The sequence below is a fragment of the Neolamprologus multifasciatus genome, chromosome 22 (genome assembly GCF_963576455.1).
Source record: "Neolamprologus multifasciatus chromosome 22, fNeoMul1.2, whole genome shotgun sequence".
In the NCBI taxonomy this organism is placed as follows: Eukaryota; Metazoa; Chordata; class Actinopteri; order Cichliformes; family Cichlidae; genus Neolamprologus; species Neolamprologus multifasciatus.
Genome location: NC_140459.1, coordinates 20,523,658 through 20,537,766, shown reverse-complemented (window position 1 = coordinate 20,537,766; position 14,109 = coordinate 20,523,658). Strand labels below are relative to the sequence as shown.

Genomic DNA, 14,109 nt, shown 5'->3' with positions numbered 1-14,109 from the left:
GCGCAATCATTTTCAGAACTATGCCGTGCCCGGAAGACCGCCAGCTTGATGAAGAGTTGCTAAGTGTTCACCTTGTTCAGTTGCATGCTGCTTAAGGGCTTCTCTTCTGTGTGGACACACACACGCACATCCACCCACAGCATTTAGCTCTGTTAAGAATTAAATGCCTGTACTTTCAGCCTCCAGGTTTCATTATTATTAGAACATTGATGTCTTTTATATCAAAACCCACCACGAACTGATGACAGGCAAAGCAAAAAGTTTGAACTCTAATACAATAGGAAGCAATGACTCATCATTGTTATGGGTAGATCTGCTCAGCCTAATCAGTAGTCTCCCCTGAAAAGGAAGGCTGTGGGCTTGTAACCACACAGGAAACCACATTAATTAGTCTGACAGCGTCCTGCTCCTGGCTGACTAAAACATCATTAGAATGGACAGCAGCACTGCTCAAAGGCAGCACTCATATATTCTGATTAAAGCAACAGTTAATCTACTAAAACTGCTGCGGTACAGAGATTGGAAAGGTTGGGAATTATGAGCATGACACCAAATAGGATGAAACGAGCAGGAAAAACACCACAGCTGGCATCGACCTTTAGTGTGTTTATTGCGTTAGAATCATTGTGGTTCAACCTAAAATTCCAACACTGATTAATGATTTTTATTGATTTTTTTTATTTATTATAGTGCACTTGACCCTTCACATAATATGACAGTTTTAAATATTTGTTTATGCTTCAGGTGATACGTCACAACATACTGAGAGGTGATATATTACAGTACACTTCCAGCAGTTATATCATTTTTAAAAAAAAACCCCAAATAAGACACGAAGCAAGAAATAAATACAGACATTGCTCAAACATTCACATTTACAGTATTCTTCTTGGAATAGTTGCACACAAAATATATACAAAGGTGAAGCAAAACCTTTGTTTGTTTGTTTTTCTCCAGAGGAAGTTACGGTTACAAACATCTCTGCAAGTCCGTTCAGGTTAAACTATCGGAGCCTAACAAATTTAGATAAAAATGAGCCAAATTCTACTGCTCGTCCAAAAAAAAAAAAAAAAAGGATATGACAGATGGCAGATAAATAAATGCAGCTGGTGCAGATATAATCCAATCAAACAAATGCTAACTACAGCAATTTATATTACTTTCAGAATCATCATTCATTTAGATTCATCTAATTTATGGACAAAACTAACTAAACGACCAAGCAGAGAATCCAGTCTGACGCAGCAAATACCCCAAAGTGAAATAATCTACAGCGAGCATATTGCCTGCATTAAGTTACAGTGAACGATTAAGGTCAACAATAACCCAGAACCACTGACTTTAGTTAACACATTCAGACAGTAAAGGCGTATTAAAATGTTCTCGTGGGAAAGCGTAACAACATTAAGAGTCAGATTTAGCCACTCGCACATGTTCACTGGCTTTTTTTTGCGGAGGGTGGAAAACCACAAGCAGCCGAGTGCTAAACGGACACACTGCATTACACAGCGAGAGTCTGTATGAGCAGCAGACAAACAAACTCGGGATCTTCAAAGAAACGTAAGCTGTTGCGGTTGCAGAAAAATGTCAAGTTGTAAGAAAACATGAGGGCATGCATTCTGGTCCGTATATGCATAGAATGCCTGCAACATGCTTGGAAGTAAACAGAGGTGTAGTATTTATGTATATCGGCAAATCAAAAGGTGCGTTCAAGCAAGCAGGAGTTAATTATTTTTTACCATGTGAAGACTAGATTAGCACATAATTAGCAATTAGCAGATAATGTACAGTATTAGAGCTAGTGCGCAATAGCTCTGCTACTTATTTCCAGCTTGCTAAATGCACCTTTTAGACTTGAAAATGAAGACATTCAACGCTGAGCTACACTCTTGGAGGGTCCATCTCTGTGGGATGGATAGTATGTTTGGGCTTCTCTCTGTGCATTGGTCTATCTCTTGGGTCTGTCAATGTCATCGATGGCTGCCAGAAGTTTCTGGCGAGCCTTTTTGTTTATATGTGAACCGAGACAAACGTTCACCAAGTTGGCTAGCTGCTTCATGGAGTACTCCTGCAAAGAAACACAACGAGTCGGTCAGAAAAATCAAACACACGGTCTCGCTGTTTTAACAGAAATGGAGACGTAACTTGCTATAACCACCAGCCTGTGTCACTGTCTCACCCTGTGATTCTTGATGAACTGCTCCATATCATTTTCAGTCAGGTAATAGGCCTTAATGTAGGTTTCAACAAACTCCTTATCAGGGATGGGGCGCAGGTCAGTCAGCTTCTCCAGCTTCATCAGGAACTGCTGAAAATCCAGCTGCATCAGGGCCCGGCCCTCATTGCTGCATTTCTTTACATTAGCGTAGCTACAGAGGAGGACAGAGGAGCAGACGGAGAAGGACATTAGCATTGCCCTGAGTGCTCGGGTAGAGGTAAGTAATGACTGAAACACAAGTAAATTCTGGAAGTCAATCCCAGTGGTCGCTCGCATGCATGTGACCTAAGGGCTACGATTAACATCACATATTTTCCACACTTAAATTCTCCAGCCAAATATCACCATGCTCAGACATTCTGCACTTCTTTAGACATCTCCAAGCACAGATCACCAAATGTCAGACAAAATCTGCCTTTCTTAAGTGCTCTGAGTGCATAATAAAGTCCCAATGTACCTGAAAATGTCCAGTACTCTGGTGTGTGAGATTTGTAATAAAAAATCTTTCTTGTCTTTATTATACCCCTGGGTATATTTCATTTGAAGCTTTTTTTTTTTTTTTTTTTTTAAAAAAGTCAAATTCTTTGAGGGTATTAAAATTCAAAAAGTCTAAATAAACCCCAGCAGAAAAGTAAATGAGGCTTCTGTAGTTACATGGTAAAGTTTAACATTTTTAATCCACTTCAGTTTATAAGAAAAGTGTAATATGTTTAATAAAGGGAATAAAACGAGAACATTTACGCGATTGTAAAAAGTATATAAATTACATCCTTGTACAAATGCATGATGAGTTATTAAGTTTGTATGATGGAAGTGTGATTTGTGGTCAGCAGGTTTTGTTGCTCCAAGTCAAATCCTCTATGAAAACAACAGTTGCATGATGGAGTGTGAAACAATACTTCAACACTAAAGACTTTTATTTATATTAAGCGAGACAATACATTATAAAAAGACACAATGATAACACTGTAAATATCTTTGCAAACTTTTGTACAGTAATGGTTTCAGAGAAGCCATCTCTCTACTCCAGTGTTTAAAGTGTGCAGTCCAATTGCCAAAAAAGGGAAACGGAATACAAAATGACAAAATCATTACTACACAGTTACTGTAGTAGTTCTGTGTAGTACTGGACATGAGACATGTTTTGCAATTTTGCCTTTTTACATTTGCAATTTACAGCCTTTAAAAAAAAAATATATATATATATATATATATATATATATACATACAGTTCTTAATTTCCAGGAACTTGAAAGTTAGTTTTCAAGTTCTGCTGAGGCCTCTTCCCTCTATTCTATCACAAATTAGCCCAGAGTGTCAAACATAAGGCCCCGGGGCCAGATTTGGCCTGGCAAAGAGTCCAAATCAGGACCCACTCTATGGTTTTGGGAAGGAGGTCATAATTTTTAGACTATATTTTCTTGCATTTTACAGCTTTTGCTACATTCATACTACATCAAAGTAATTAAGCAACAGAAAAACAATTGGATGACCAAAGTTTCTGTCTTTTTAATATCTACTTTAGAAATTTGAGGGAGGAAATTCAGTAAGAAAAGAAAATTGTTGTGAATTAAAAAACTTTATCTTTTCTAATTAAAAGACAGTCTGGGCAATCAGCTACCAAAACCTTTTCTGTAATTTTACACATTTATGACTTTGAATTTAACTCCAAAGAGTGATGCTTTTAAATTTACTATAGCAGCTTTTCTCTATCAAGTAGAGAACCTGAGACGTACAGTTAAAATTGTGCTTTTTCCCCCCTTATATTAAGATATGTCAGGTTTTAAATGTGTAGTTCAACTTCTTTACACTGACAGTAAGAGGAGTTTAAGTTGTTACGCCCTAAGGCAACAGTTGTTGTGAATTGGCACCTTATAACTGAAACTGAATTGAACTGAATAACAACAAATTGGGCTGTATTTGAACACATCCCTGAAACTGAAACTAGACAGATAAGATGGGGAGTTGTTTCCAAGTGTTTAATTATTTGGCAGCTGGTCACTCTCAACTCTCAATTTGAGATCCGAAGGCCTGGAAGACCACATGAGACAACTACAGCGGATGATCACAGAATTCTTTCCATGGTTAAGAAAAAATGCTTCGAAATATGTAGCAAAGTCAAAAAGTCAAAGGAGCTTGCAAAGAAAAGCGTCTGGACTTAAAGAAGTCCAAAAGTTCTGGCAAAAAATCTTTTGGCAGATGAAAAAAAATCAACTTGTACTAGAATGATGGGATGAGAAAAATATGAAGGAGGAAAGAAACAACTCAAGATCTGAAGCTTATCACATCCTCTGTCAAACATGGTGGAGGCATGTTATGGCACAGCTGTGTGTGGCTGCCACTGGGACCACGTCAATGCTACACAGCAAATTCAAAAGTGTTAAATGTTTTGGTGTTAGTAGTCTTAGAGTTAATTTTACTCTAAGTAGAGTCACATTCTTTTAATGTAACTCTGAGGTGTAAAATGATAGTAGTTAAAATCGAGTGTTAAAAATGAGTGTTTCTATTTCAAATCTGGAGGTGTTACAATGGAAACATTAACTCTTGACCTCTTAACTCTGAACTCCTACAGGGGCTATGACACCAATAGAGTAAATTCACAGACTCCGCCCCCAGCACGGCTCCAATCGAAGCTGAAGTGAAGCCGTTTCAGAACATTTTGCTCTATATATTTGAGTTGTTTGCCATGCTTGGTAAGTCATGTTTTCAAAGATTGTTTCAATTATTGTTATTAGCTTTTACTTCTGTGGCTCTTTGGAGTTGAGACAAAGCTGTGTGAAAGGCATTAGCCATGTTGCTCGGTGATAGCATAATATTCTGTTTTAGCTAGCTGAAAGGTATTGTTTGCGGGCAAATACCACAGCCTTGAAAAAAAGCTTGCATGTGAATTTTCAGTCAAATTTCTTGGTCAAATACACTTAAAACAATGTCTAGAATGTGAAATGTTGATATAATGGTGCTACTTGAAGCCTGAAAACGATCTCCCATAAAAAACGAGCAAACAGCAGTAGCAGATGTCCCGAGTCCCGACTGAGTTCTACGTTAGCACTTAGATCCCTCCAGAGTTTTGTGCACACGGTTTAGGTAAAAATGAAAAAGGCTGAGGTTTTACATTTAGTTCAGTATTACCTGTTGTCTGTGTCCTTGTCTTTTGGGAAAATACTTTACACAAGTAATGGCTCAAAGGATTCCTTTTTTTTTTACTGTGCTGCAATTGATTTGTGCCATTAATTAGTGTCAACTAATTTTTATTCAATCTCCACATAGGATACGCTTGTGAAGACGGAATATGGGGGAGAGCAGAAGTGCGCTGAAGTTCCACAAAGTGATGAATGAAGGACATGCGTATTGTATTTTGTATTTATTGAAATAAGTGATGAGAATGCTGTTATTTGCATTTACCAGCTCACCTATGTCAGACCTTTTGATAAACGAAATTCTAATGAAAGTGAGAACATGTACACTGTTACATCTTTCAGAAAATGTTTTGAAATTGTGGTGCACAGTTCAGAATAAATGTTTTTCAAAAACCATTGCGTCTTTTTAGTAAATGTTTATTTCCAAAAGAAATTTCTAGAAGTTCAGAACAGTAAAATTCCCGCTTTTTAGAATTAATTAGAAGATAACTCTTACGTAGTTAAACTAAAATACTCTTTGAGAGTTAATATATAAACTCTTAACACCAAGTGTTAAATTATCAACTCCAGAGAGATTTGGTGTTTAACACTAAATCAGAGTTAACATACCAACTCTCCAAAAAGAGTTAAATTAACACTCTCTGGTGTGGACCCATATAGACACTTTAAAAGTGTTGAAATCAAATCTGACAGTGTTAATTTGGACATGCTGGATTTGCTGTGTAGTGCTGCACGATTATGGCTAAAATGACAATCCTGATTATTCTGATCAATACTGATATCACAATCATTCATTATTTTCCTCCAAATGTAAAAAAATTGCAGTAAAATAAAATTAGTATTTATTCACATAAATTCGGTAAATCTCTCAGAAAAATACCAAATATTAACTCCAAATTAAACAAACAGGGTGTTACTTTCACTTTTAAATGGTGCTTAATTCCTGTTAATTAACTGAGATGATATTTCTGTAAGTTTTACAATATTTTACAATCGGTTCTCTTACCAAAGTGTCATATAGTAAGTCTGATCTTGTGACAATCCAAGTCACGTCATCTTAAATTTAATGGTTTTATTTGGTGTGATTTTACTGCAGAATATGCTGTTGTTTTATTAAAATACTTACTATACTATTAATATTAGTAATAATTCCTATTTACTTATTTATGTAGGATTAATTCGATATTTTTGCTTTATTTTTGTTTGGATGAATATATTTAGTGTATATTTTTAATTCTGGAATCAAATTTGACCGAAACCTGTTTAGAGTTCCAGCTGTTACATACGTGTGTTTTTACAGCATTTGTATGTGTGTTTAAGGGTGTTTGCATTCGGGCTCTTTCCCTTCAGTATTACAGTAAATCGGGTTGTTCCACACGGCCTGTGGTGTTGGTACATGTGTGTGGGCCAGAGTACACATGCATTTCAGTGTGTGTGTTTGTGTTTCATGTGTTTGGCAGCGAGCACTGTTGCGCACTGGCAAGTCGGACTGTGACATCTCCAGTACATTAACACTCCACACAACACATCTGCACTTTGCAAACTCTCCCCGTCTCACACTTCAGCTTTTCTCTCTCTCGTTTCCATTTTCTCCCCTCGCCTTCCCCGTCTCTCTCTCTCTCATCATCATTGTCGTTCTCCCTCTCTTTTTCTTGTCAAACCTGCCAGAGTTTTTGGTGGCGAGTGTTTGAGCTGCGGCTCAGAATGCTAACGGAGCGGTTTTTGCGAGTCTCTGAGGAGACAAGGACAAGCGCTGGACAGAGAAAATTAATAACAGACAGGGGCGGTCGGAGTACAAACAAATAAATATGACTGCTCTATCTCGTTGTGCCAGAGGGTTGGGAGATGTGTGTTTGGAGGGTGTACTGGGAGAACCAGGCAGGCGGTCGGCAACAGCAGCTTAAATTTGCCAAGCATTGCAGTCGTAATGGGCCATTTGCTCATTGGAAAGGGTTCAAAAGTTCTCTTACGCAACAAGAGGAAGAGCGCTCAGCAAATGTGTAGGGAAGTAAACATGTTCCCTTCTCTTTGTGGATGAGGCCGAGGCAGATGCCTCGCAGTCGATGTTCTCCCTCTTATTTAAAACACTTGGAAAGAACAAAGCCACTTAGAGCAAGGACTTGTTTTTAGCCCGAACCGTGTTCCCTGGCTTCAACACGGTTCAGCGTAACCTGCTTTGAATTTGTAACCTGGGATAACTTTGACGTCAGTTGCAGTCCCTTCATATTTCCGATAAAATGTGTGGAACTTCACGAGGATTGTCAGCTGCTTATTTCTTGCTTCGTCACCGTCCAGTCGGCATGACTCGATGCTGCTGTGCACCCAATCTGTCCGATCAGAGGGATTTATCACGCCATCCATCTAAAAACATACTTCACACATATGCTCCGCGCATGAGCCTGAGAAAAGCGACAGTGGAGGTGCTGAGAAAAACAAAAACAAACAAACCCAAAACCCTGACAATCTGTCACCTATCACAACCTATATCGCTCCCTTGCAAGGGCGAAAGTGGTAAAACGCATTACAAGAGATGTGTCAAGAGCATTCTGCGGTTTGTGTGAGTGGCCTGTGTCAGGTAATCCCCTGATGGGCATTTGGTGAGGCTGCAGAGATGCGACTGCCAACATGAATAGAGGAGGCGATGGCAGCGTCGTCGAGTGCTTTTTCTCAGGGAATATCTCTGAAGGAACCAGACACAGTTTTATGGACGGCAGGTCAATTTCTCTGCTCTTCCCGCTGCTTTCACAACACGCTTTGGGAAGAATTTTCGTTTTAAATTTATGACATGCAGATGTTTAAACTGGGGAGCAAACACAGAGAGAAATAAATAAATAAAGAGTCATTCTTTTGAGAAGTGTGAGCCTCAAATCATTGAGGCAACAGCTCATCTCATAACACAAATTGAGTGGCACTATTAATGACTGTAACCTGAGAGTAAAACGATCAGTTTTAAACAGAAAAGACAGTAAAAAGCACCGAGGTTAAAGGAAAACTGTTCCAGATTAAAATAGAATTTGCAAAGAGGTCAGCGTGACATCTCAAAAGAAATTCCAACAAACCCAAAGATGTTTATACTTGGTTTGTATCCAGAAGGACAAGGTTGTAATAATAATAAAAGTCAGCAGAGATTGATGAACCTCAGTTTTTTAACCCTTTAATGCCAAGTGTATCACACACTACGTTGCCAAAGGCATTCACTCTTCTGGGTTCCCACACATGAACTTGAATGACATCCCATCCTTTAATCCGTAGGACTTAATATAATGTTAGCCCACCATTTGTTAGCTATAACAGCTTAAAGTCTGCTGAGAAGGTTTAGGAGCATTTATGGGAATTTTTCACTATACTCTTCCAGAAGCGCATCGGTGAGGTCAGACACTGATGTTGGACGACATGGCTTGGCTCGCAGGCTCCAATCCAACTCATCTTAAAAGTGTTCCCTCAGGTTGAGGTGAGAACTCCGTACAGGCCAGTCAAGTTCTTCTACACCAAACTCCCTCATTCATGTCTCTTTATGGATCTCGCTTTGTGCACTGGTGCGCAGTCGTGTTGGAGCAGGAAGGGGCCGTAAACAAACTGTTCCCACAAAGTTGGGAGCATAAAATTGTCCAAAATATCTTCTTGTGCTGAAGCATCGAGAGTTCCTTTCACTGGAACTAAGGGGCCGAGCCCAACTCCTGAAAAACAACCCCACACCATAATCCCCCCTCCACCAAACTTGACGCTTGGCACAATGCAGTCAGACAAGTACTGTTCTCGTGGCAACCACCAAACCCAGACCCGTCCATTGGGTTGTCAGACAGAGAAGCATAAGATATGTGTTTTATTGTCAACGGTTGCCTGTAGTGCACAAACTAATGAAAACTAATGAGAAAAATTTGGGGCATGGATGGATGACGAATGCTTCAGTGTTTCTTTCTAAATGCAGTGGTTTAAAAGCAGAACTGTGTGGTACCTAGCCTGGTTACACAACTCATACCAATAGTTCAAAAGTCTAACACGAAGATTGAGCAATCTGAACATTTTGCTTTACACTTCTTTCCTCCTTGTAGTTCAGTAGCATAGAGCATTTACTTCGACTGCTTTGCATTCACCTGTATATCCTAAAGGAATCTTTCATACCCGGATTTTTCCTGGCTTTAGGAAAGGCATGATGCGGATTGTAGGAAGTGGGTGGATACACATCTAAGCACAACTGGTTCATTTAAAGTTCAGGTATTAATTCTGCCTGAACCTTATTTGACAGAAATTTGTGCTGCTTTGCTCATATTTCAAAATATTTGATGGACAAAGATGTATCTTACTTAAAACTGTTTTTATTAAAATGACTTTCCTTTGACCGAGGTTTTATTGTAGGTGTTTTATTCACTGATTTTAAGATGGTATGCTATGATATTTGTGCAGAGAGACAAAAACAGCCCAATTTCTTTCGGGCAGATGGCAGCCCGACTCAAACTGGGATGTGCACTTGTTTCAGTAGATTTGAGGAGATGGTTGCTGCCAGTGGCAAACAGCCTGTAGTGCTTTTTGCTGGAGGCAACAGCGAGTCTTCATATGAATCTCTTGCTCATGTTAAAGTAGAGAAACTGAGTGACAGACTTCTCTAAACTGTCGCTGCCACTGTAATAGGTTATTTTTTCTGTGAGCAGCCCATAGCAGTATGATAATAGACAACAGCCTTTTCATAAAGCAGCAAATGACTCACAGACAGACTCCAAGTGTGCGACGCACGGCTTTGAGTCTCCATGCAGATAGTAGAGGGGGGAAACATTATGTACAAAAACAGCTTGTTTTTTTTTATATTTAAGGTTTAACAATAATTCACTGCATACACTTCTTAACTTTCTTACCCCTCAACAAGAGTCCTGTTGGCCAAACGGATGCAGTGTTCCCACAGGACGTTGGACACAGGCAGGGGGATGCGCACATGTCTGGAAACTTCGCCCAGCCGCTTGTTAAATTGCTCAAACTCCTGATGAGGTGGGGAGAAAGAAAAGGTGAACACATTCCCGTGAGTACAACACGACGCAGCAGAAAAACAAATCGCTGGTCCAAAAAGTATATCTGGTTAGGAAAATATTTTATACAATTGGTCATATTTTGCTAAAAAGTACCATAACTTTCATATCAACATATAAACAACACACGGCTCATTAAAAAAGGCATTTTAGTTAACAGATTCCTATATTTCTATATTACTACAGCTACAATTAGGTCTAAACACAAAAATCCCACTATGGACACTACATTCCACCTAACCATCACAGATTAGCCAGAAAAAGAAAATAACGTCTTAATATGGATTATGCAGAATTTTAGGTCTCTACTGTTTCTACAATAAACACAAACAAAACTAAAGAGATGAAAGTTTTCGACATTTTTCTTGCATTCTTGTTCTTCTATTGTGTATCTACTTGTGCATTTCAAAAATCCATCATACATTTTAAATATAAAATAAACAGAAACTTGCCCTTTCTAAAAAAGATGACTTGGATTTGGTATCACACTGAAGTTGGATGAAAGTATGTTTCTTTTTCATATTTAAGCTTTAACGTGTGTGAAACTATTCACCTGGTTTAGACTGTTAAAGGATATGATGCAGCTTGTTTTTTAATAAACTAAACATTTGTCCCCTACCTGCAAACTTTGTTTTCTAGAAACCTCCAAATCTGCTGTCAGAGTAAGACTTACAAATAATTACGGGACTTCCAAGTATCTGTCCTTCTATGTTAACTTGATCTGCATGCACTCCAGAGAGCATAATACCAAAACCTTTGAAGGGCCTCGCTCAAATAGTTTTCCAGATAGTAGATTTCCGAAATGGCCCCTCAACACAATGACACTAGAAAAAAAAGCGTCACTATCTTTATCCCTTAAAATGACCTGAAATTGTGCGTAATTCTGTGATGCTCGAGTTTTTTTATTTGCTTTTTTATTCGATGAACTGAGATGTAATGGCCATGTTGGATTCTATCTGGAAGACGTAAACAAAACAAAAGGTTGTCATGAACAACACTTACACGCTGCCTCAAGAAACAGCATTTGGGTTTTCCTTTAAACCATTCAGTTTAAATTATACATCCAAAATAGTGATTATAAGTAAATCAGATCAATCTCGGCTAAATTATTGTTTTTTCCACCAGTGTAAGCAGCCGGCAGGATGTGTGGGTTACTTTCCTGAAACTCTAACAGAGCTAAGTAATAATTCTGCCGTCTGCACTGATGGAAGCAAAGCATGCTGACGTACAGTAGTGAAGAGCGCGGGGGCTGCACGTATGACGCTGTCGAGCCACAAATCATGCGCAAAAACAAATCATTTGGGCGCCGGTGAATACTGTACTCCGGTCTGACAGCATCCCAAGGTGAATGCAAGCTCTAACAGCGTGTTAACAGTCATCACACCACCGCTATAAGCGCCACGGTGTGGTGCTTCTTGTCTGTATGCATAAAAAACACACACGCACGCACGCACACACACTCCAGTTGTATAGACCAGTATCTAAAATGTTATTCTGATTCATTTTATGTTACTGCCTTCCAAAAACAAACTGCAGTACCTGAGTAAGTATGTAAATATGACACATGCAGATTAAGAATGTAAATAAATTCATAAAATATGCAAGTATTAAATTACATTTTTAAATTGCATCATCCTAAAAAAAAATTTAACCTGAACCTTAATGCATGTTCCCATTAATTTTACGCCCTGAAATGAAATGTTACTCATTCACAGCCTCACAATAGACTCTGACTCAAGCATTTTGTCAATGAAGTCATTCTGAGGCTTCGGCATGTCATTGCCACTTTATATGCAAATGAGCGCCATTGTTGAATGCTGGGGATCAACCTGAATTCATGAATAAAATATTGCTGTGTGCGCGCTACAACAAAACTCAGCACCACTTATTTCAATCACGTAACATAACCCGCATGCATTATGACCGTCTTGACACGATGACGGGGGAGGCTATTAGCACCTGATGGAAAACTACACGCGTATACGATGTCTGTCCACGTCTGTCTGAGTCACTAAGACCTGATTTGCTGCGGACTCTGTTATGTATGATTTTGCCTCTGCTTGATGCTGCTCTGTTTATGGCTTCGCACCGCAGCGAGCCCCTCGCACCTTTCTTTCTCTTAGTGTCAGAAGCAGGAAAAATGTGTCCTTTACCCCGCCATGCAAGTTTATAAAAGAATAAGTAGCCAGCATGAATAAAGACACACATTTAGAAGAAACTTTCTCATTCTAAAAATACTTCTGGGAGCAGTGAGCTCAGATGTCTTTAACAAAGCAGAAAACTTCAGGAGAGATCTGCATTTGGCTCTTAACAGCTCACCCATATAATAAATTATTCACCCCCATCCCAAATAATTGATATTAAAGGTCCCTGAATTAACTTTGTCAAGGAGGAGAACAATGACCTTCACAGTTTCAGACTTTAAAGAATAAGAGCTAATGCTTAGTGTACTGATGGCAGAAGGATAACACAGATGATTTTTTATGAGTGCAACAAAGACACAATGTGTGGAGGGGGAGGGATGCCTGCTAGATAAAAGTAAATCTAATACAGCTGCTTTGTGTTCTATTTTTGTGTAGCGTGGATATTGCATGACACTGGGAGGACACGGTATCTGTTTGGGAAAAGTAATAAGCACTGAGATCTTTGTGGACTTTTCTTTGCTATAAAATGCACAAAAAAGGAATAAAAGGTTTTAAAAAGGGCACCAAGTAGTCTCAGAATCATTTATATTCACCTTGCTACGTCAAGAGTCTTAAAGATATGAATGATGCAGAAACCCTAATGAGGTATTTGCATGATATCTTTATGAAATGTGAGTAAAAGCTGCTTCAACAATGTCTCCAGCCTCGTCTTTGAACACAAGCTGTTTGCAGCATCATCTTAAGAATCGTCACAATGACTGAAATACTGTATACAAAGCAGTTAAAGCCAGTTATCAGATGTAATGTCGGGTTTGTGCTGATGGAAAAGAAAAGCGGCTGCACGCATGCCGACAGCGTTATGAAATATTCGTGAGATTTTCTCTATTGATTGACAGAAACAGGAGCATCAAAGTTCAATGACATGACAGTAGGTGACCTCAGCATTATAGAGCACTTTACTTTCAGCTCATTGTTTTGGTTTTCAGTGCAGCCACTAAACCTCTGTGGTTTTTTCACTCTTCACCAGAGAAATGTGGCCAATGTGGCAAACAGAGTAAATATTAGACTTAAAAAAAGTCCACTTCTTAATGGGAGTAATGCAAAGCTTCACATAAATATGTGTACTTGAGAAATTCCACACTGGGAAACTGAGAGAGCACCAAAGATGTAATATATAATTAACAGAAACTTGCTCTTTAAAAAAAAAAGAAGAATGAAGTTGATTTGGATTTATTGAATATCATATTGAAGTTGGATGAAAACACTGTTTATTCCATATTTAAGCGTTAATATGTGCAAAACCCTTAATTGGATTTAGACTGTTTTAAAGAATATGATGCAGGTTGTTTATGAGAGGCTCTAAACAAAATCTCAGTCCCCTACCTGCAACACTGTGGTTTCTACAGGACCTTCAAATCTGCTGTCCTGTTACAGATCTGACATCCAAATATTTTAGGGACTTCAAGCATCCATCAGTCTATGTTAATGTGAGCTACACTCATAAAGCCATCACACCAAAGGCTTTAAAGGACCTAGCTCAAGTAGTTTTCCAAACAGTGGAATTTTGAAGTGATGGTCAGGTGGGAAGTTTT

At 38.8% G+C, this 14,109-nt stretch overlaps 1 protein-coding gene across 2 annotated transcripts in view; it reads right to left on the bottom strand.

Annotated features, from left to right (window-relative positions):
• Positions 1 to 593: 593 nt before the first annotated feature.
• Positions 594 to 14,109, bottom strand: part of vps50 (VPS50 EARP/GARPII complex subunit) — a 129,047-nt gene continuing 115,531 nt past the window's right edge. For both annotated transcript variants that reach the window (XM_085147837.1, XM_085147838.1), the window contains 3 exons: positions 10,206 to 10,327; positions 2,180 to 2,369; positions 594 to 2,068 (listed from right to left, as the gene is read on the bottom strand). In XM_085147837.1, coding sequence (XP_085003963.1) covers positions 1,949 to 2,068; positions 2,180 to 2,369; positions 10,206 to 10,327 — 432 coding nt within the window. In that variant the 3' untranslated portion in view covers positions 594 to 1,948. The remainder of the gene's footprint in view (positions 2,069 to 2,179; positions 2,370 to 10,205; positions 10,328 to 14,109) is intronic.